Source organism: Medicago sativa, chromosome 1, assembly GCF_051527215.1.
Source record: "Medicago sativa cultivar Bolivia chromosome 1, Bolivia_mono, whole genome shotgun sequence".
In the NCBI taxonomy this organism is placed as follows: Eukaryota; Viridiplantae; Streptophyta; class Magnoliopsida; order Fabales; family Fabaceae; genus Medicago; species Medicago sativa.
In genome coordinates, this window is record NC_140749.1 from 73837366 (window position 1) to 73857557 (window position 20192).

At 34.0% G+C, this 20192-nt stretch overlaps 2 protein-coding genes across 2 annotated transcripts; both read left to right on the plus strand.

The window, feature by feature from the left end:
* The first annotated feature begins 2269 nt into the window (after positions 1-2269).
* LOC146957270 (uncharacterized) lies at positions 2270-4312 on the plus strand. The gene is made up of 3 exons (XM_085735403.1): positions 2270-2388; positions 2498-2588; positions 4013-4312. The coding sequence occupies exons 1-3, from the start codon at positions 2319-2321 to the stop codon at positions 4116-4118; spliced, it is 267 nt and encodes an 88-aa protein (XP_085591529.1). The 5' UTR covers positions 2270-2318; the 3' UTR covers positions 4119-4312.
* Positions 4313-5789: 1477 nt separating this feature from the next.
* LOC146957271 (large ribosomal subunit protein eL22z-like) lies at positions 5790-7749 on the plus strand. The gene is made up of 3 exons (XM_085735418.1): positions 5790-5856; positions 5949-6204; positions 7422-7749. The coding sequence occupies exons 2-3, from the start codon at positions 5972-5974 to the stop codon at positions 7564-7566; spliced, it is 378 nt and encodes a 125-aa protein (XP_085591544.1). The 5' UTR covers positions 5790-5856; positions 5949-5971; the 3' UTR covers positions 7567-7749.
* The last annotated feature ends 12443 nt before the right edge of the window (positions 7750-20192 follow it).

Genomic DNA, 20192 nt, shown 5'->3' on the forward strand with positions numbered 1-20192 from the left:
AAAAAGTATTTTTTGTTTTTTACAGATAAAAAAAGGGAAAAAAAAGGTTTGAAAGTTCTTCGAAGTCAAGTGCTTGCTTCTTCAAAAATGTCGCCCCTATAATATGATTTAGGGGATTCCATTTTCCGTACCACAAAAAGGCGGTTTAGCGTAATACAGTGGGCAACAAAATTCAGTGCACCCAACCAACTCCCTAAAAAATAAACAAAATACAGTGCATCCCAACCCACAAAAGCATTAATATTCTTTTTCTTTTAAGAACATTAATATTCTCTGTTTTTTTGTGAAGCAATATTTTTTATGAGAAATATTAATAATTAATTTAGATTAATTTTTCTATTATCAAACAGCCTAACGACCATAAAATCATTCTTAAGATGAATAAATAAATAAAAAATTTAATTTGAATTCCAATGTAATTCTGTTTTTTTGTGAAGCAATATTTTTTATGAGAAATATTAATAATTAATTTAGATTAATTTTTCTATTATCAAACAGCCTAACGACCATAAAATCATTCTTAAGATGAATAAATAAATAAAAAATTTAATTTGAATTCCAATGTAATTCTTTAAATTGTTACTATCTTCCATGTAATTCTTATAATATATAAATACATTAGATAATTCTTTAGCTATAAATCAAAAATTATTAATCCAACCCTAAATTACATGAAAAATATAAAATTTCAACATAATAAATTTTTTATTGGTGCAAAAATATTGACATAATAACTTAACGAATTTAATTTGTAATTTTGTATACGTAGATAATGTGATTTGTTTAACATTCATCCAATTGAATTTCGTCAAATAGATGTTTATGAAGATATTCTAGCGACTAATCTATAAAAAGAACACAATGATACTAGTTTCCCTATTAAATTAAGGGAAATGTTAACATGTGCCTTTAAGGCACAAGTTAAGGAATCAAATATAGAAATAATGTATTGGAATGTGTGCATTTCATTTAATCTTTGACTTTTTAATGAATTCAATGCACAAAATTTTATAGAATATTTCTTCTTTCGGAGTTCTTAACATGTGCCCTAAAGGCACAGGTTAACACTACCCTTTAAATTAAAGGCTAAAATATGGTTTTGGTCCCTGCAAAATAGGCCAGTTTTGGTTTTAGTCCCTGCAAATTTTTTTTATAGCTTTTGGTCCCTGCAAAAATAGGCCAGTTTTGGTTTTAGTCCCTGCAAATTTTTTTTATAGCTTTTGGTCCCTGCAAAAATAGGCCAGTTTTAGTTTTAGTACCTGCAAATTTTTTTTTATAGTTTTTCGTCCCTGCAAAAATATGCCAGTTTTGCTTTTAGTCCCTGCAAATCTTTTATAATTTTTTTTATAGTTTTTTTTTTTAAAAAAAATTAAAAAATTCTGGAAAATTCAAAAATTAATAAAAAAATTAAAAAAATTCTGGAAAATAGAAAAAAAATATTAAAAAAATCTGGAAAAATTTAAAATTAATAAAAAATTGAAAAAAATATTAAAAAATTCTGGAAAAATGAAAAATCAATAAAAAAATCTGAAAAATTAATAAAAATGAAAAAAAAGGAAAAAATTAAAAAAATCTGGAAAAAATAAAAAAGATTAAAAAATTCTGGAAAAAATAAAATTTCGAAAATTTTCTAAAAAAATTAAATTTCTGAAAAATAAATTTTAATGAAATTTTAAATTTTCGAAAATAAAAATGAAATTCTGGAAAAATGAAATTTTAATGAAAAATTTTCGAAATTTTTGAAATTTTCATTAGTATTTCTCAAAAAATTTCCGGGAATTTTTGTGTATTTATAAACCGAGAATAAGGGAAAAAATATGTGTATTTATAAAAGATTTGCTGGGACTAAAACCAAAACTGAGATACTTTTGCAAGGACCAAAAACTATAAAAAAAAATTGCAGGGACTAAAACCAAAACTAACCTATTTTGCAGGGACTAAATCCAAAACTGACCTATTTTTGCAGAGACCAAAAGCTATAAAAAAATTTTGTAGGGACTAAAACCAAAACTGTCCTATATTTTGCAAGGAACAAAACCATATTTTAGCCTAAATTAAAATCACGTGCGTTGGCATACAACTCAATTTGAGTTTTGAATTCAACAGAATACGACGCCGATACACGATACGATACTAGTTCCGTCGCGTCATCAAGCAACGAACGAACGAACCAGGTTTGCAAATACAACTTGTCATTTGATTTGACTCTACTTTTTCCTCACGCAACGAAACGCAATATATAAAGCCCAAAAACCGAGTCTCTTACCTCGTAAACCTCTTGTTTTTTTTTCTTCCCTCTCCTAAGCAAGCAAGCAATAATGTCGGATGCTAAAACCCAAATCGAATCTCTCAGGAAATGGGTCGTCGAACACAAACTCCGTACTGTTGGTAAATTTCCAAATCAATCAATCAATTTCCTTCCTTTATTTTATGATGATATGATTTAGGTCATTGTTTTTTGTTCAATAATAAATGTTTAATTTGTTTTCTCGATTAGGTTGTTTGTGGCTTAGCGGTATTACGGGTTCAATTGCGTACAATTGGTCTCGTCCTAACATGAAAACCAGTGTTAAGATTATTCACGCCAGGTTTGTTAATTATTATTATTGTTTTCTATACATATTATTATCTGGATTTATCATTCAAAATTGTGCAATCTTTATTTGATTCAGAAATTTCGTTGCATGAAGGGTGTTTGATTATTTTCGTTGCAGGAATAGTTGATTTTTATAATATAATAATAATTGAATAAACCATCAATTCAAGTAAATATATATCAAGTAATCCCTAAACTGTATAAAATTCATTAATGTAGTCTCTCCTATTAAGATCTTAGGACTAAATTGACAGATTTTCATATACTTGTGGGAACACATTGATTGTTTATTCAACTAGATAGAATTATTATATTATTATTATTATTTTGGTGTTCTGTGTTCATCTTATAAGCAATGAGATTGTGAAGTTTTGACGAGGGTTACTATAGGGTTGATGTTTTGTTCCATGATGACTTGCTTCGTTAAATCCTTTTGCTGTAGTTTTCACTTTTGCCTGATTGGTTCGGGGACGAGAATTGGTTTTGGTTAATGAGTTGAATGTAGAGTAGTTAATGTTTCTATACGTTTAGATAAAAGTCAAGTGAACAATTAATTTGAGGTTAGAATTGCTTACTCTTCATAAAAACACTACAATTCTCAGCTTCAAGTTAGAATCTATTTTGGGGTTAGAATCACTTTCTCTTCACAAATTGTCAAACACTCAAATTTGTATCAAAATTGATTTTATGATTCAAATTACTTTTATCTTTCACAAAAGTGAATCTAAACACATTTTTCCTTTTTAGAGTCCTCAATTGGGGTAGTTGGAAGGGTAAGAAATTCTTCTTTTTGGTAAACGGTGCGTTGTAGAAGCTTTTTTTGGAATCTAAAACAAACTGCCAAGTCATAGAAAAATTGTGTTTCGCAACAGGTTACACTTTTTCTATGTCATTTCTGAGTAAACACTGTTTCCTTGATTTATTCGCTCAACCTGTTATACCTTGCATCTCCCTTACTTTCGTTTTGCCATGCATTCGAGTTTTCTCTCGATACCTCACATCTCCCTTACTTTCATTTTGCCATGAATTCAAGTTTCCCCTTGAAGTGTATCCTTTTTATTTCCAAATCTCAGATGGCAATTGGAAAAGTCAATTGTTGTTTGATTCTAGTGCATGGATTGATTGTAATTTTTATTGTTTTGAAACAATGCTGACGTGCTTGGCAATTGATGTTCATTTTCACGGGTCTTGGTTTCTGTTTTCTTTTTCTTATTGTCCTTGGCTCTTTGTTATATGAAAATAAACACCGATTAATTGTATGGCGATTATTCTGTCATCTTTTTATCTCCTGTCTCCTCAATTGAATAGTGAACTTCTGTAATTTTATTTGATATATGTTGTAATTAAAACTTCACTTTTTCTTGTGCTGAATTTTTTCTTTGAAATTGCTAATCTTTTTGAGTTATTTTGTATCAGGTTGCATGCTCAAGCTCTTACACTGGGAGCATTAGCTGGAGCTGCAGTGGTAGAATATTATGATCACAAGTCTGAAGAAAAGGCTGCAAGGGATTCTAGGCGATAAATCTAACGAAGTTTGAGTTTCCGAAATTCTTTATACTAGCTGATATTTGTATCTGACATCTCACAGCTTGGCATAGTAGAATTTTAGTGATTGCAAATTTTGCAGTATAATTTGTTGTGGTTCATCAATGGCCAAAATAAAAATTCTACATTGAAATATTTACTTGCCAGGGAGAATATATTTCTTGTTGCAAATTGCATTGGATTATTTTTGGTACAATATCATTTTTGCTCATTTTAAAAGGAAAACTAATATTATCAATTATTGATGTGAAAATCAACTATTGATTTATATATGAGGTCTATGTAATATGAATCGTTTATTTATTAACTGATAGTTGGTATATTTTATTTATCTTGTAAAGTAATGTTTGCTAACCACACAAGTTCTTTAACTCCACGGGGATGAGGTGAAACTTATATATTATTTGGACTTGCATGTTAACCACTTCATTTGTAGCACTTTGGCGTGGTGTGAACTGTGAATTCTCCTATATCAACTGTTTGAAATATCCAAGCAAATATCAATTCTGAAAAACAAATTGAGTATTTGTCTCGAAGGGGGGTATAGGAAGGATTGGGATTGTTAAGTACTCAAATGGTCAAATTGAAGAAAACCTCTCCATTGTGTATTGAAGTATCGTGGAGAGTAAAATTATCTACGCACGGTTTGCTGCTAGGTAACTTGGGTAATTGGACACGAACAAGCAGCACGTAAATATGCACCCAATTTTATACTATAACGATCACGAGTCTGAGTCAAATGGAATTAACCAACTCATATAATCAACCAAACCAAATCAATGTAGTGTATGTTTGGTATCAAAGTCAATTCGTAGAATCATGGCGATCCACTTTGATTTTGATATATTTACCGTGTGATGTGCGATTTTGAATGTTTTAATACATTCAAATGGAATAGTGAGTTGAATGATATATTTTAGTGTAAAAATCAATTTTAAAAACAAAACCAACTTCAATTGATATAATCTAAACACAGGGCCGGCCCTAAAAAAAATTTGTGCCCTGGGCAAACAATAAATTGTGCCCTTTTAATTATTCCAAAAATTTTCTTGCATTTTTTGTGGCAAAATATTCACTTATAATCAAAGTTATCTAAAAATATATTTTCAATAGAATTAATCAAGAATTAAAAATATATATATATATATATATATATATATATATATATATATATATATATATATGTATAGTACTAACTATTAAGTAAAAATAATAATTTTGGTGTCCCAAAAAAAAATGGTGTCCTGGGCTGCCGCCCTTCGCGCCCGCCCTCAGGGCCACCCATGTCTAAACATATGAAAATCAATTTTATGTGTTCGAAATCGCTTTTGATTTTTTTCTAACTTGAAAGCAAACACACTCGTATTGAAATAGACTCCAACATGTGTCATTTAAAAACGAGATAATAAAATGTAATCCACCACTATTAAAACTCACTTATCTAAATTCCGAGCGCTCCTTAATAAATGGTGAGAGATCACACTTTATTCTCTCATGTGTATTTCGGACTAGTTGACTTTGTTGTGTTTTTTAACCAAAAGGCAAAAAATGAAATGAATACAAAATGTAAAAATAAAAAAAAAACTACGAAGTGAAACGCGCGTTTTACGTGAGCATATAAATTGGAACCAAACCTATACCCTAATCTCTTCTGCCACTGCCGTCCATTTTTTTCCCTTCACATTGTGCTGTGTTCTGTTCTCTTGTGGCTAAAGGTAAATCTCTCTTTATTTTTCCCCTTTCATTTCAATTAATCATAATTTCTTGAACCACCGAAACTGAAATTGAATCTCGATTTTCGTTTCAGAGGTTCATTCATAGAAGAAAAAGATGGGTCGATTAGATGCAGCAGGTTCAAAGGGAAAGAAGAAGGGAGTGATAACATTCACCATTGACTGCGCCAAACCCGTGGAAGACAAGATCATGGACATCGCTTCTCTCGAAAAGTTTCTTCAAGAGAGGATTAAGGTTGGTGGTAAACCCGGTGCTCTTGGTGATGCTGTTACTGTTTCCAGGGAAAAGAGCAAGATTACTGTTACTTCTGATAGCAACTTCTCCAAACGGTTATTCTCTATTTTTAGTCTTCTTATGTATATTTGATTGTGTAGTTTATTGTTTTGTTTGATTGGAGGATTTATGTTTTAGGAATTGAATTGTTTGATTTATGTTGGTTTTTAAGGCTTTGTTCGCTAAAAAATAAAATAGCGGATAGTTGATAAACTAACTTACAACAAATGATTTATAAGCTAGCTTATAACCGATAGCAAATAAGCCTGCTAATAGCGGTTAATAGTGGTTGAAGGAGCTTATAAATATGAAATGACATAACATAGTGTGCATTTAATTAATATTTTTTTTTAATTAACATTGTAGTGGTAAAATCAAGCTAAACCGTGATAAGCTATAAGCTACTTGAATTAGCTTATCAAAAACCGTTATAAGCTCATGAAAATAAGCTCTAAGCTCGTGTAAATATGACAGCTACCAAACGGGTCTTTTTTAATCATACGAACTTATAAGCTATGGGCTCAAATTTTTTGAGGCTGTTGCTCAAATTTATTTTGCTAGAAACTGACATTGATTCTAGAGGTATAGAATTGATTTTGGCATGTTTGGTTGCTCTCGAGTAGAATTGATTTTGCCTACATAATCGATTATCAATTATACCTTGAAGCTAGGATTTGAAGCTTTTGATTCCCGCATTGATTTTTACAAATTCAGTTTATCTTCTACTCACTTTTAGCCAAAATCAATTCACCCAAAGTCATTTTTTTTTTCTCCGCAAATCCAAACACAGTTGATATTGGTTGTGATAATTGATTATACAATCTCGCTTGGGTGGTATTCTATGCAGGCTAGTAATTGTAACCTTTTAGCATCATCGCAATATGAGTTTGCTCTGATTGTTGCTTTTTATTATACTGATGTTGTTAGTTAACTTTTGATTCATGGAATATACAATCTCTGGGTATTTGTTTTTGAGAGAGAGCAAGCAAAAACTTTCAAATGTTATTGGCAATTTTGTGTGGGTTTTTTTCTGTCTAAATTGCAATGATGGATTCTGTTGAAAATTGAACATGTCCTTTTTTTCACATTTTTTATCCCCTGCTTCAAAAGGCTTTTGTTGATTGCAGTTGTTCGTATTCAGATGTGGTGTCGATAAAAGTTTATTGTTATTTTGCATCAGTCTGTCTTCAACATCTGGAAGTAGTGCTTTTTACACTGTTTTTGTGATCTAAAGGAGCTTCCATGCTTTTTTTAACAACTCATATTGTTCCAGGTATCTCAAGTATTTGACCAAAAAGTACTTGAAGAAACACAATGTAAGGGATTGGCTCAGAGTGATTGCTTCAAACAAGGATAGAAATGTTTATGAGCTGAGGTACTTCAACATTGCTGAGAATGAAGGAGACGAAGAAGACTGAGTGTTTGTTCAGATTATTCATTTCAGAACTTTGTTGAACCATTTTCTCATGTTAGCTTCTCTTTTAGCTATGGAATGCTCGAGACATGTTGCTTTGGTTGCATTAGCTGCAATTTAACAATTTTGTTCAATTAAGAATTGCGGTAATACTTTTGTTGGAATGGAAATAGAGTTTATTGTTATACATTCAAGTAGCGCCTTCTATACCATTCTTTTTTGGTATTTTTTTCCTTGAACATAAGATTATTTTCACATCATTTCAAATTCCAGTTTCTCCCCCCCTACCCAGCTCCCTGCCATTTGTTCCCGCATTGTTTGGAAGTGATCAGTTCACTGTTCCAAGGTGGCAGTAGCCTGCTTATTAGACTTATTGGTGTTGATAGGGCCAAACCGCAAGTGCACGGCCTATCGAAGTAATAGTAGTAAGAAGAGTATCGTTCCGCTAGGGAGTTGTGAATTCAATTAACTTTTTAGAGAATGATTAGAAGAGAGAAAAGTTTATAAAAAGGGGGGTTTAATTGCTGAAAGTAAATAACAATAATATAAAAGAGCCTTGGGATTATTGATTTATCATAATAACAAACCCTTCACTAGACAAGACTTAAACATCTAATTTCATGGTTTACACCTTAATTTCTAAAGACCGGTTTCCCTTAGCCCCTCACCTTTCCGATGAAAGTCCGGTGAGAGTTTACTTCTAGTAACCAAGCCTATTTCGCTGACTTGATTACTAGAAGATGCATAGAGGATTGAAACTACTCTTTGTCTCAATAATTGCAAAGACTATTTCACTGTTTTGCAATTATTGTCTAGATTCACTTGTTCCAACATCAAAGCTCCGCTCTCGCTTTATGAATTGATGTTTGGGATGATGGATTAACGATTATCAAACCCTCCGCTTTCGCTTCCACAGTTTGATAATTGTTAATCCACGTTAAGACGGTGAATCTAGATTAGAAATTAGGGTTACATAGAAATCAGGGTTTAAGCTTGGTTTGTTTAGGATTATGTCATTAGACTTATCAACAATCCCAAGACAAAGAAGTGTCTACTCACTAACGTTCATTGTAGACATAGGGGACGAAGAGAGAAAGCAATGAAGTAAAAGAACGATAATATAAAAGTGAACTTTTATTCCAAGAACAAAAGATGAATGTTTATGATGGAGTGCTACTCTATTTATAGCTTTACAATTGACTTAGAAACTAAGCTACTATAAGGGCAAAACAGTAAAGCTGCAACAGAGTAACTTGGGCTTGAAGAAAAGCAGCAAAAGTGGTCCTGGAGGGTGGCACGGCCGTGCCACATGTTGGCACGGGCCGTGCCAAGCTTCTGACTTGGTAGAGACATATTTTTGTCTCGTATCTTCGCATTCTTGTACTGTATTTGCTCCAGTCCTCTTTCTTTTGCTCCAAGACACCTTCCACCATATATTCTTTCCTAAAATATAATAAAATGCAATTTGAAGTAAAAGATTCAAAAAGGAAATAATATTAAAATAAAATAAAACTAAATCTAAATAAAACGATACTAAATAATGCATTAAATTAGACTACTCTATGACTCATCAGGTGTGTGTCGCGTCATTTTTCGGACGGTCGAATGCCATTTTAATCGGCTTTCGACCCTCTTTTGATTTTCACGACTGAACATTTAATTCTTTTCAAAAGAAAGTGGAAAAAGGTTCAAATACCACATTTTTTAGGGATTAAGGGTTCGGGGGTTGGTTATATTTAGGGAAGGTGTTAAGCACCCTAAATATTCGTAGTACTCTACGAGAACCTCTTGATTTTATTTAACTTTTGTGCTATAAACTTCCTTGCTTAAAGAATGAAATTTGAAATGATAAAAGAAAAGGAAGACCTAATTTATCTACATTTTTTTTATTGAATTGGAAGGACGCGTGTCCTTTGCCTACGTACCCGTGAGGGATCAAAACCTCGTAGTTCGGGGTAGAAATTGACGTTTGATTGGTTTTGTATTTTTTATTAGTTTTGAAAAGGTTTTAAAATAAAAGCCAAGTGGCAAATAAGAATTGATTTGTATTTTTTATGTTGAAAGAAAAATGACTCAAAGAATAATTAAAATTGATTTGAAATTTGATTAAGAAAGAAAATAAAAAGAACGATCACTTGATTTCGGGTCAAGGTTTATTAAGAAAATATTTTTTGTGATTTTTGTTTTTTGCATGCTTTTATTTTTTTTTATTGTGCTTGACAAGAGTTTCATCTTGCTCCTACGTATCTTCAGGTGCGATGGAGAAATCAAAGCTACGTAGTTCTAGGTAGAAAATGTTTTTGTGCTGATTGATTTTATTTATGAAAATGATTTGGGCGAAAAGTTTGGTTAAAAAGGGGGGCGGATTCGCGCTTGGGCGATGGCATCCGTTTGAGAAAATTTTTTAAACGCGCGTGGGTGTGAAAAAGATTTTTGGTTTATGTTAGTTCAACAAAATAAATAGTAATTTTTATATATAGGACCAGAACATTCTGGAGAATGATTGTATAAGCAGAATGAGAAAAAATGATGTTAAGATGAAATATAAGGTTATTTTAACACGGACCAGAATACTCTGGAGAATGATTATATAAGCAGAAATATAATATTAACAGTTTATTTAGGACCAGAGCACTCTAGATTAATTTAATTAACAACGACCAGATTGTTCTGGAGAATAATATAATATGAACAAAAAAATATAATATTAACAGTTAATTAGGACCAGAGCACTCTGGATTAATTTAATTAACAAGGACCAGATTGTTCTGGAGAATAATTAAATTAAACAAAAAAATATAATATTAACAGTTAATTAGGACCAGAGCACTTTGGATCGAGTTGTGTATTTTAGTGTAAATAAATGAAAAGATATATATATATATATATATATATATATATATATATATATATATAGAGAGAGAGAGAGAGAGGGAGAGAGAGAGAGAGAGGGAGGGAGAGAGAGAGAGAGAGAGAGAGAGAGAGAGAGAGAGAGAGAGAGAGAGATAGAGAGAGAGGAAGCACGAAAGGAAGAAGAGAAAAGGAAAAGAAGAAAAAAAAAAGATTATATACCTTTGTGGGGAGAGTAGAAGGAAGAAAAAAAAAAGAAATAAAAGGGTTGTTTTGTTTGATTTTTTTAGTTTGTTTTGGTAATGATGGTGTGTTGTTTTTTTTTGTTTGATTTTTTTGTTTGTTTGTTGATGGTGATGAGGAACGAAAAAAAGCTTGTTGAGATTGTTGAAGAGCTTGATGAATATTTCTTTGAGTATTCACGTGAGAGAAAGAATAAAATTCTTGTGTGTAAGCTCATCCCCCTTTTTTGCCTTGCTATGTGCTTGTATTTATAGAAGCTTATGTCTTGAAGCTTCACAGACAAAAACAGCTGTGTTATCCTTGCTAAAAACATCCCATGTGCTTATGTCTTTGTTGCTTGATGCACAAGTGTTGAAAAAAATGTGTTATTCCAAGTGAAGAATGTTCTGAAGAACATTCTCTTCTTTCTAGCCATTTGAGACAGCCCACGTGAGGTTGTAGTACAGCTGTGTTTTCCTTTGCTAAAAAACAGCTCATGTGCTTATGTTTTTGTTACTTGGTGTGCAAGAATGAGAAAAATGTGACTTTTGTTCATGCAGAACGTTCTCCAGAACGTTCTGGAACTTCCAATTTGCAAAAAAAAAAGATTGACACGTGAATGCAAGCTGTAGAAGTTTGGAGGCCACTTGTTTACAGCTGTTTGGCACTTCTTTGGGAGCTACAAGTGCTGTCTTTTGTTGCTTGGAGAGCAAGAATGTCCAAGTTGTAAAATTTCCACATGGAGAATGTTCTTGTTGTTCCTTTCCTTTTTGATACAAACACACGTGATGGAAAAAAAACAGCTGTGATCTTGTGGCAACATGAGGGGACATGATGATGTCATTCTTATCCCTTTGAAGTTCCACCAGAATGTTCTCAAGAACATTCTTTTAGTTCCATGTACTTTTGAAGCAAAACATGTGGTGTTGTGCAGCTGTAATCTAGTGGCATACTTGATGGGACATAATGAGTTCACTTTGTTTCACTTGTAGTACGACCAGAACGTTCTAGAGAATGTTCTAGTAGACCATTCTTGACTTCATCTTATGCCTCTCTGCCTAATTTTTTATTGAAAAGGCTGGGGACCGGTCGGGGTTAAAGGACACGTGTCTGTGCTATCTTAGGTCAAAAATTGGGGTATGACAGATGCCCCTATTTAAGTTTCTTCGTCCGGAGATTTTGGAGATGAAATCTTTGATTTGACGGGCCGAAGAGACTTAAATACAAAAGTGCACCAATTTTGACCTAAGATGATATGAATGCTCGTGATGTAATTATGAATGCAGGACGACAAAGATGATTTGACTGAGACGAGAAATCACAACGGGATTCCCAAGTTTATTGAAGAGAGGGATCTGACTCTGCTAGGGGAGTGTAGTTTTACTGGGGAAGGAGATTGTCCGCTATCGTATTGGTTTGAAACGATAGTGTAACGGGGACAGAACTTTTTAGTGACACCTCTCGACCAGATATATTGGGGGGATGACACTTTCGAGAAAATAAAATGTGATTTCAAACTGTTCCTTGGTTGGAACTAACTGTTTGAGACATGATGAGAGGTAAACTTAAACGGTCCTTTGGTGGGCTTGTAACTTGAAACAAGATAAAAAAAGGTAAACTCAAGCGTCCGTTGGTGAACTTGGTGACTTGAAGCAAGATAAAAGGTAAACTCAAGCGTCTGTTGGTGAACTTGGTGACTTGAAGCAAGATAGAAGGTAAACTCAAGCGTCCGTTGGTGAACATGTAACTTGAAACAAGATAAAAAGGTAAACTCAAGCGTCCGTTGGTGAACTTGGTGACTTGAAACAAGATAAAAATGTAAACTCAAGCGTCCGTTGGTGGACTGGTAGCTTGAAACAGGATAAAAGGTAAACTCAAGCATCCGTTGGTGAACTTGGTGACTTGAAACGAGATGAAAAGGTAAATTCAAGCGTCCGTTGGTGAACTTGGTGACTTGAAACGGGATAAAAGGTAAACTCAAGCGTCCGTTGGTGAACTTGGTGACTTGAAACGAGATGAAAAGGTAAATTCAAGCGTCCGTTGGTGAACTTGGTGACTTAAAACAGGATAAAAGGTAAACTCAAGCGTCCGTTGGGAACTGGTGACTTGAAACAAAGTAAAAAGGTAAACTCAAGCGTCCGTTGGTGAACTTGGTGACTTGAAACGGGATAAAAGGTAAACTCAAGCGTCCGTTGGTGAACTTGGTGACTTGAAACAAAGTAAAAAGGTAAACTCAAGCGTCCGTTGGTGGACTGGTAGCTTGAAACGATTGATTAGTGACATCTTTGGAACAGATATACTGGGGATGACACCTTTGATGATAGAAAGGTAATTGCCAACCGTTTGTTCATAAAACTTGCTGTTTGGCATCGTGATAAACGAGGACTTGACTGAAAGGACAAAACCAAAGTTCTGGGTGACCAAAGCGACCATGTATGAATGACATTGTGTATATGTTGCGTATGCATGAATGTATGAATACGTGAAAGTATTTAATGTATGGATGTATGAATGCATGAGTGTATAAATGTATGAGTGTATGAATGTACGAGTGTATGACTGGGTTGTGACAGGTGAACTCGATGAAATGAGATAAGACAGGTAAGATGGGAGGGGGACTGACATCGCAGTACAAACACTCGGCAAACTTCCTTGGAGATGATCTTATTGTGAATAACTTGAGCCGTTGATGGGGTGAAGCCCGACATAAGGTAGCAATTGATGCTCCTGGGGATAAAGCCCATTGTTGACCAAAAGTTTGGAAGAAGTCGCCATTCGTCAACCGGCGCAAAGTGTACTTCCATCGGCATGCTTCAGCAGTCATGTCTTTTTGAAAATCCCTAACTTTTGCCTGGACCGCCCTTTCGGGTTTTCAGTCCACCGGGACGCTCTCTATTGCCTAAGCCGCCTTTTCAGGTTTTCAACTTAGCGAGCTTTGATTTTTTTGTATTTTTTTTTGTATTTTTAGACTGTGACAGCATCTTGCTCAAGGCAGAAGTCCTCTCCATAGTGCTTGACCATGTTTCTCTTCTGAAATGTAACCGTTCTCGAGGCGGATGCTGATGCACGCTTCACCTACTTACGAGTTCAAAGAGAGCGTGTTTGTTGTTCACACTAAAAGATGTAAAAAAGTTTTGTATTTTTTAGAAAATTTTGATTCAAGTATTGTCATCAAAAAAATAGAAGAAATTTTTTGCAAATAGAATAAATGAGAGTTCCAAATGAATGGGCACAAGCTCAAATTTGATGAATTGAATGATAGCCTGCCAATGGCATGGCTCCACGAATCTTTAGAAATTTTTTGAAAAATGGTAAATATAATGGGAAGGGTACATTGAACACAATAACTGTTATACTCCCTGACAACTTTGAATGCCCCTGTTCTGAGTCTTGGATCTGCAGATGCTTCGAATCGGAGGTCTTTTGATACCTGGATGCCCCAAGTGGACTGTGCCTGACCGGATGCAGTTACTTTGTTTTTTGATCCTTAACTTTTGCATAGATCGCCTTTTTAGGTTTTCAATCTATCAGGATAATCATTTTTGTTCATGTCTCTAATTTTTGTCTGGACCGCCCTTTCGGATTTTCAGTCCACCGAGACGCTCATTTTTGCCTAAATCACCTTTTCAGGTTTGCGACTTATTGAGTTTTTTATTTTTTTGACAAAGTATTTCTTGACTGCATCGACTCGCGGGTGTGCAACATTCGTAGTCACAAGAGTTATTGCACACGGGCCTTCATAGTTAGGCGTCCACTTGCCCCTGGAGTCTGGTTGGGAAGATAGTACAAAGTTCCCTTCTTGAAATTCATGGGGACCAACCTTTTTGTTAGAAGCTTGTTTCAAACCTCTTTTGTATAAGGTCGTCATGCATTTTAAGTTCAACCAAGCTGGGATTTCAGCAGTACTCCTATTGACAGGACTTTGACCTCCACGGGAGGCACCACCTTCATGTTGTATACTGAGGGATGGAGGGGGGGGGGGGGGGGGGGGGGTTGCCCCTGTTGAAGGGTGTACTGCAGTACAATACTCATGAAGTGTAGACGGTAGCATTTCGTGCCAATCTTTGTAAATGAAAGTCATCTTCTTGGCAAATCTTTCTTGATATTTGCTTGCAACCTTGATGGCTAAGATGCCCCGGTATGCGAGAGATCTCATCGGGAGTCTCTTCATTTTCCTCTTCTTCATCTTCGGATACAGAGAACTCAAAGTTGGAAGAGAGTACTTGGTTATTGTATTCAACGGGTTATTTAATGCATGATTTGATTATTGATTTAAACAATATGATTATGCAGGTATGTTGAACTGATTAAAGAAAAAGAGATTTTTTTTGTTTTTTTTTTATTTACCATTTTTTCCAGAAAAAAGCACAAAAATAAAAACAAACACGGGATCAAAACGACTTTTTAATTAATGATGAAAATACATGAAGCAAAAGCTCTACACAAGCTCGCCTTCGTCTTGGGTGGGACGAAAAAGATTTTTTTTTTTAAAAAAAACATAAAGCAACAAACAAACATATTATTTTGAACAAATGAGTAGTAGAAATAAACATCAGCAAAGACCCAATTGCAGCTAAACATTCCATGTACCACCCGAAGCTTATGGACCTCTTGCTGAAGTTGATCCATCTTTTGTGTTTGTACGAGTGTTTGCATATGCGAGCTGAACTTGGATAAAGACATCAGACCACTTTACTGATGGATTGACTGTTTGTAGATAGAGACACAGTATGAGACACGAACTAGAAACTATGAATGCACATGATGTATGAAATGCTTATGCAAAAAATGTACATTTTTTTTTTGTTATCGAAGGATTAGTCAAGGTGGATTGTAAACATCGCAGATGAACATGATTCCATTTGAAAATTTGTAAAGATATTGCAATCGGTTCTATTTTCAAAAGGTAAGAACGAAACCAAGGAAGAATTTCTTAACAAAAGCCAAAAGCTTAATTAAGATTTTTAAAGTTTGTATTTCTTGGTGTTCCTTTTTTCAAGGTGGAATATCTCTGATGTTTACAAAAACTTATCTAAGTCCTTCGATGTTTTGATGAGAAAAGTTTTTATACATGTATGCATGATTATGCTACACAAACAGTGAAAACTTGGTGAGGTTTAAGTCCATATGTTGGAGCCAAGGGTATGTACGCCATTTGGTAAAGACTATGGTTTTATTGCACTTTGTAATCAGGGTTCTACCAAGTTCCCAAATTGCAACCCCCTTGTGAATATATTGGTGTATAGGAATGCTCATAGTCCAATAACATCCATAAGGTAGTCTAGTTTGAGTGTAGTATCGCGTATCAACTAAAGACAAGAATGCTCTTGGTTTAGCCACCGCACTACGTCCTAAAAAGGCCAAGATGGGTTAAGGGTTACTAAGGTCCACGGCTTCGACGGACACTCACATTGAAAGTAATAATGTCAACACGAATGCTCATGTTAACAAGACTACTACCTTCCGTGAGGCCTCCACTGAGTAGGATTATCACTTGTAAACATGGTCCAAGAATGCTCTTGGTATGTCACTTTGATTTTACCCCGTCCTATCTTATATTTCCCTCAAGTCCGGGTTAGGACTTATCTCACCACTCACGTTAAAAGAAATGAGAATGAAGAAGGGAGAACATATACGCATGTAATTTCCATCTTTTATTTAAAACATGTTTTTTTTTAACAAGTTTATAGCACAAAATTTAAATAATGCTAAGTTAGGCTCAACCCTCTTACTTTTATTCCCCAGTGAAGTCGCCATTTCTGTCGCGTCATTTTTCGGACGGTCGAATGCCATTTTAATCTGCTTTCGACCCTCTTTTGATTTTCACGACTGAACATTTAATTCTTTTCAAAATAAAGTGGAAAAAGGTTCAAATACCACATTTTTTAGGGATTAAGGGTTCGGGGGTTGGTTATATTTATGGAAGGTGTTAAGCACCCTAAATATTCGTAGTACTCTACGAGAACCTCTTGATTTTATTTAACTTTTGTGCTATAAACTTCCTTGCTTAAAGAATGGAATTTGAAATGATAAAAGAAAAGGAAGACCTAATTTATCTACATTTTTTTTATTGATTTGGAAGGACGCGTGTCCTTTGCCTACGTACCCGTGAGGGATCAAAACCTCGTAGTTCGGGGTAGAAATTGACGTTTGATTGGTTTTGTATTTTTTATTAGTTTTGAAAAGGTTTTAAAATAAAAGCCAAGTGGCAAATAAGAATTGATTTGTATTTTTTATGTTGAAAGAAAATGACTCAAAGTATAATTAAAATTGATTTGAAATTTGATTAAGAAAGAAAATAAAAAGAACGATCACTTGATTTCGGGTCAAGGTTTATTATGAAAATATTTTTTGTGATTTTTGTTTTTTGCATGTTTTTATTGTTTTTTTTATTGTGCTTGACAAGAGTTTCATCTTGCTCCTACGTATCTCCAGGTGCAATGGAGAAATCAAAGCTACGTAGTTCTAGGTAGAAAATGTTTTTGTGCTGATTGATTTTATTTATGAAAATGATTTGGGCGAAAAGTTTGGTTAAAAAGGGGGCCGGATTCGCGCTTGGGCGATGGCATCCGTTTGAGAAAAAATTTTAAACGCGCGTGGGTGTGAAAAAGATTTTTGGTTTATGTTAGTTCAACAAAATAAATAGTAATTTTTATATATAGGACCAGAACATTCTGGAGAATGATTGTATGAGCAGAATGAGAAAAAATGATGTTAAAATGAAATATAAGGTTATTTTAACACGGACCAGAATACTCTGGAGAATGATTATATAAGCAGAAATATAATATTAACAGTTTATTTAGGACCAGAGCACTCTAGATTAATTTAATTAACAAGGACCAGATTGTTCTGGAGAATAATATAATATGAACAAAAAAATATAATATTAACAGTTAATTAGGACCAGAGCACTCTGGATTAATTTAATTAACAAGGACCAGATTGTTCTGGAGAATAATTAAATTAAACAAAATATAAATATTAACAGTTAATTAGGACCAGAGCACTCTGGATTAATTTAATTAACAAGGACCAGATTGTTCTGGAGAATAATTAAATTAAACAAAAAAATATAATATTAACAGTTAATTAGGACCAGAGCACTCTGGATCGAGGTGTGTATTTTAGTGTAAATAAATGAAAAGATATATATATATATATATATATAGAGAGAGAGAGAGAGAGAGAGAGAGAGAGAGAGAGAGGAGAGGGAGAGAGAGAGATAGATAGATAGAGAGAGAGAGGAAGCACGAAAGGAAGAAGAGAAAAGGAAAAGAAGAAAAAAAAGATTATATACCTTTGTGGGGAGAGTAGAAGGAAGAAAAAAAAGAAAAAAAAGGGTTGTTTTGTTTGATTTTTTTAGTTTGTTTTGGTAATGATGGTGTGTTGTTTTTTTTGTTTGATATTTTTGTTTGTTTGTTGATGGTGATGAGGAAGGAAAAAAAGCTTGTTGAGATTGTTGAAGAGCTTGATGAATATTTCATTGAGTATTCACGTGAGAGAAAGAATAAAATTCTTGTTTGTAAGCTCCTCCCCCTTTTTTGCCTTGCTATGTGCTTGTATTTATAGAAGCTTATGTCTTGACGCTTCACAGACAAAAACAGCTGTGTTATCCTTGCTAAAAACAGCCCATGTGCTTATGTCTTTGTTCCTTGATGCACAAGTGTTGCAAAAAATGTGTTATTCCAAGTGAAGAATGTTCTGAAGAACATTCTCTTCTTTCTAGCCATTTGAGACAGCCCACGTGAGGTTGTAGTACAGCTGTGTTTTCCTTTGCTAAAAAACAGCCCATGTGCTTATGTTTTTGTTACTTGGTGTGCAAGAATGAGAAAAATGTGACTTTTGTTCATGCAGAACGTTCTGGAACTTCCAATTTGCAAAAAGAAAAGGTTGACACGTGAATGCAAGCTGTAGAAGTTTGGAGGCCACTTGTTTACAGCTGTTTGGCACTTCTTTGGGAGCTACAAGTGCTGTCTTTTGTTGCTTGGAGAGCAAGAATGTCCAAGTTGTAAAATTTCCACATGGAGAATGTTCTTGTTGTTCCTTTCCTTTTTGATACAAACACACGTGATGGAAAAAAAAAACAGCTGTGATCTTGTGGCAACATGAGGGGACATGATGATGTCATTCTTATCCCTTTGAAGTTCCACCAGAATGTTCTCAAGAACATTCTTTTAGTTCCATGTACTTTTGAAGCAAAACGTGTGGTGTTGTGCAGCTGTAATCTAGTGCATACTTGATGGGACATAATGAGGTCACTTTGTTTCACTTGTAGTACGACCAGAACGTTCTAGAGAATGTTCTAGTAGACCATTCTTGACTTCATCTTATGCCTCTCTGCCGAATTTTTTATTGAAAAGGCTGGGGACCGGTCGGGGTTAAAGGACACGTGTCTGTGCTATCTTAGGTCAAAAATTGGGGTATGACAGTGTGCATTATGTTTGGTAGTGTAAACAGAAAACAAAGGGAGGGATGAAAGTATCCCATGTACACAATGCATATAAAGTCAATTTCATCTTAGACGTTCTTTCCTATCTTATAAAAGACGTTCTTTCATCTTATAAAAAAATGTTAAGTCAAAATGTTATAATGTTTCCAGAGACTTAACATTCCCTCTGTTATAATGACCAGACCAGACATTAGTAGCCTGTAATGCATTTTAATAGACAGGTATTGCTGCATGAATGGGTAATTTTACATCGCCTACTTGGAGAGTTTACTATGACAAAAGTATAACTATGCTTGTGTACTCTTTGGCGATGCAAGCTTTCTAAGTGTGTGTTTGTTCTATTAATTTTGAGTAAATTGATTTCCATGAGTTTGGTGGTAAAATGGTTTATGTTTGGGTGCATTCATTTAAAACCGAGTCGAACAAGTAATTTGAGAGTAAAAGTCAATTCTACTATCAAAAGCTCTGATTTTTAACCTCAAGTTAGAATCAGTTTTAAAAGTAAAATTGATTTTACTCAAGAGTTATTAAATATGTCAAAATTAATTCTACATTTTTAGCATCAATTTTGGTTTTTCCTACTAAAAAACAAAAAATCACATATACTAGGTTGCTAGAAGATTTATTTATGTATAATACACAATACTAGATATTACTATGCTTTTGTTATTTAGCAATTTTTTTTGCGGTTCTTTTTTGGGTGTTTGATTATGGGTGAATATATGTGTTGTTTGCATTTATATCAAACTTTGTTGTTTCTGCGGGGAGGGTAAGATTTGTGAGTGCGGAGAATTGCGACTGCCTAATGGATGAAACACAGGAGTTCAAGCTTTTTGTCTCTTTTTATGTCAAACACTTGTATGACATGATGAATGATCATTCCTTGATTCTTAAACAACGCTTCTCTGAATCAGACTAATTTCATTCAATGATCTGTTTTTTTTTCAATTCAAAATTCAATGATCTGTTTTTTTTTCAAATTTATATTAGACTATTCAGACTCATTTTGCTTATGCTTGATAATTTGACCAGATTTCATTGTAAAAAAGGCGCTCCATATTGGACAGATATAAATCCATGGAATGAGATGTTTTTAGGTTTGCCTT

Excerpts from the sequence above, each read along its gene's own strand:
- LOC146957271 (XM_085735418.1), top strand. The coding sequence starts at position 5,972 with ATGGGTCGATTAGATGCAGCAGGTTCAAAGGGAAAGAAGAAGGGAGTG. Across the intron at positions 6,205-7,421 it reads GATAGCAACTTCTCCAAACG|GTATCTCAAGTATTTGACCA; the intron begins GTTATTCTCTAT and ends ATATTGTTCCAG.
- LOC146957270 (XM_085735403.1), top strand. The coding sequence starts at position 2,319 with ATGTCGGATGCTAAAACCCAAATCGAATCTCTCAGGAAATGGGTCGTC. Across the intron at positions 2,389-2,497 it reads ACACAAACTCCGTACTGTTG|GTTGTTTGTGGCTTAGCGGT; the intron begins GTAAATTTCCAA and ends TTTCTCGATTAG. Across the intron at positions 2,589-4,012 it reads GTTAAGATTATTCACGCCAG|GTTGCATGCTCAAGCTCTTA; the intron begins GTTTGTTAATTA and ends ATTTTGTATCAG.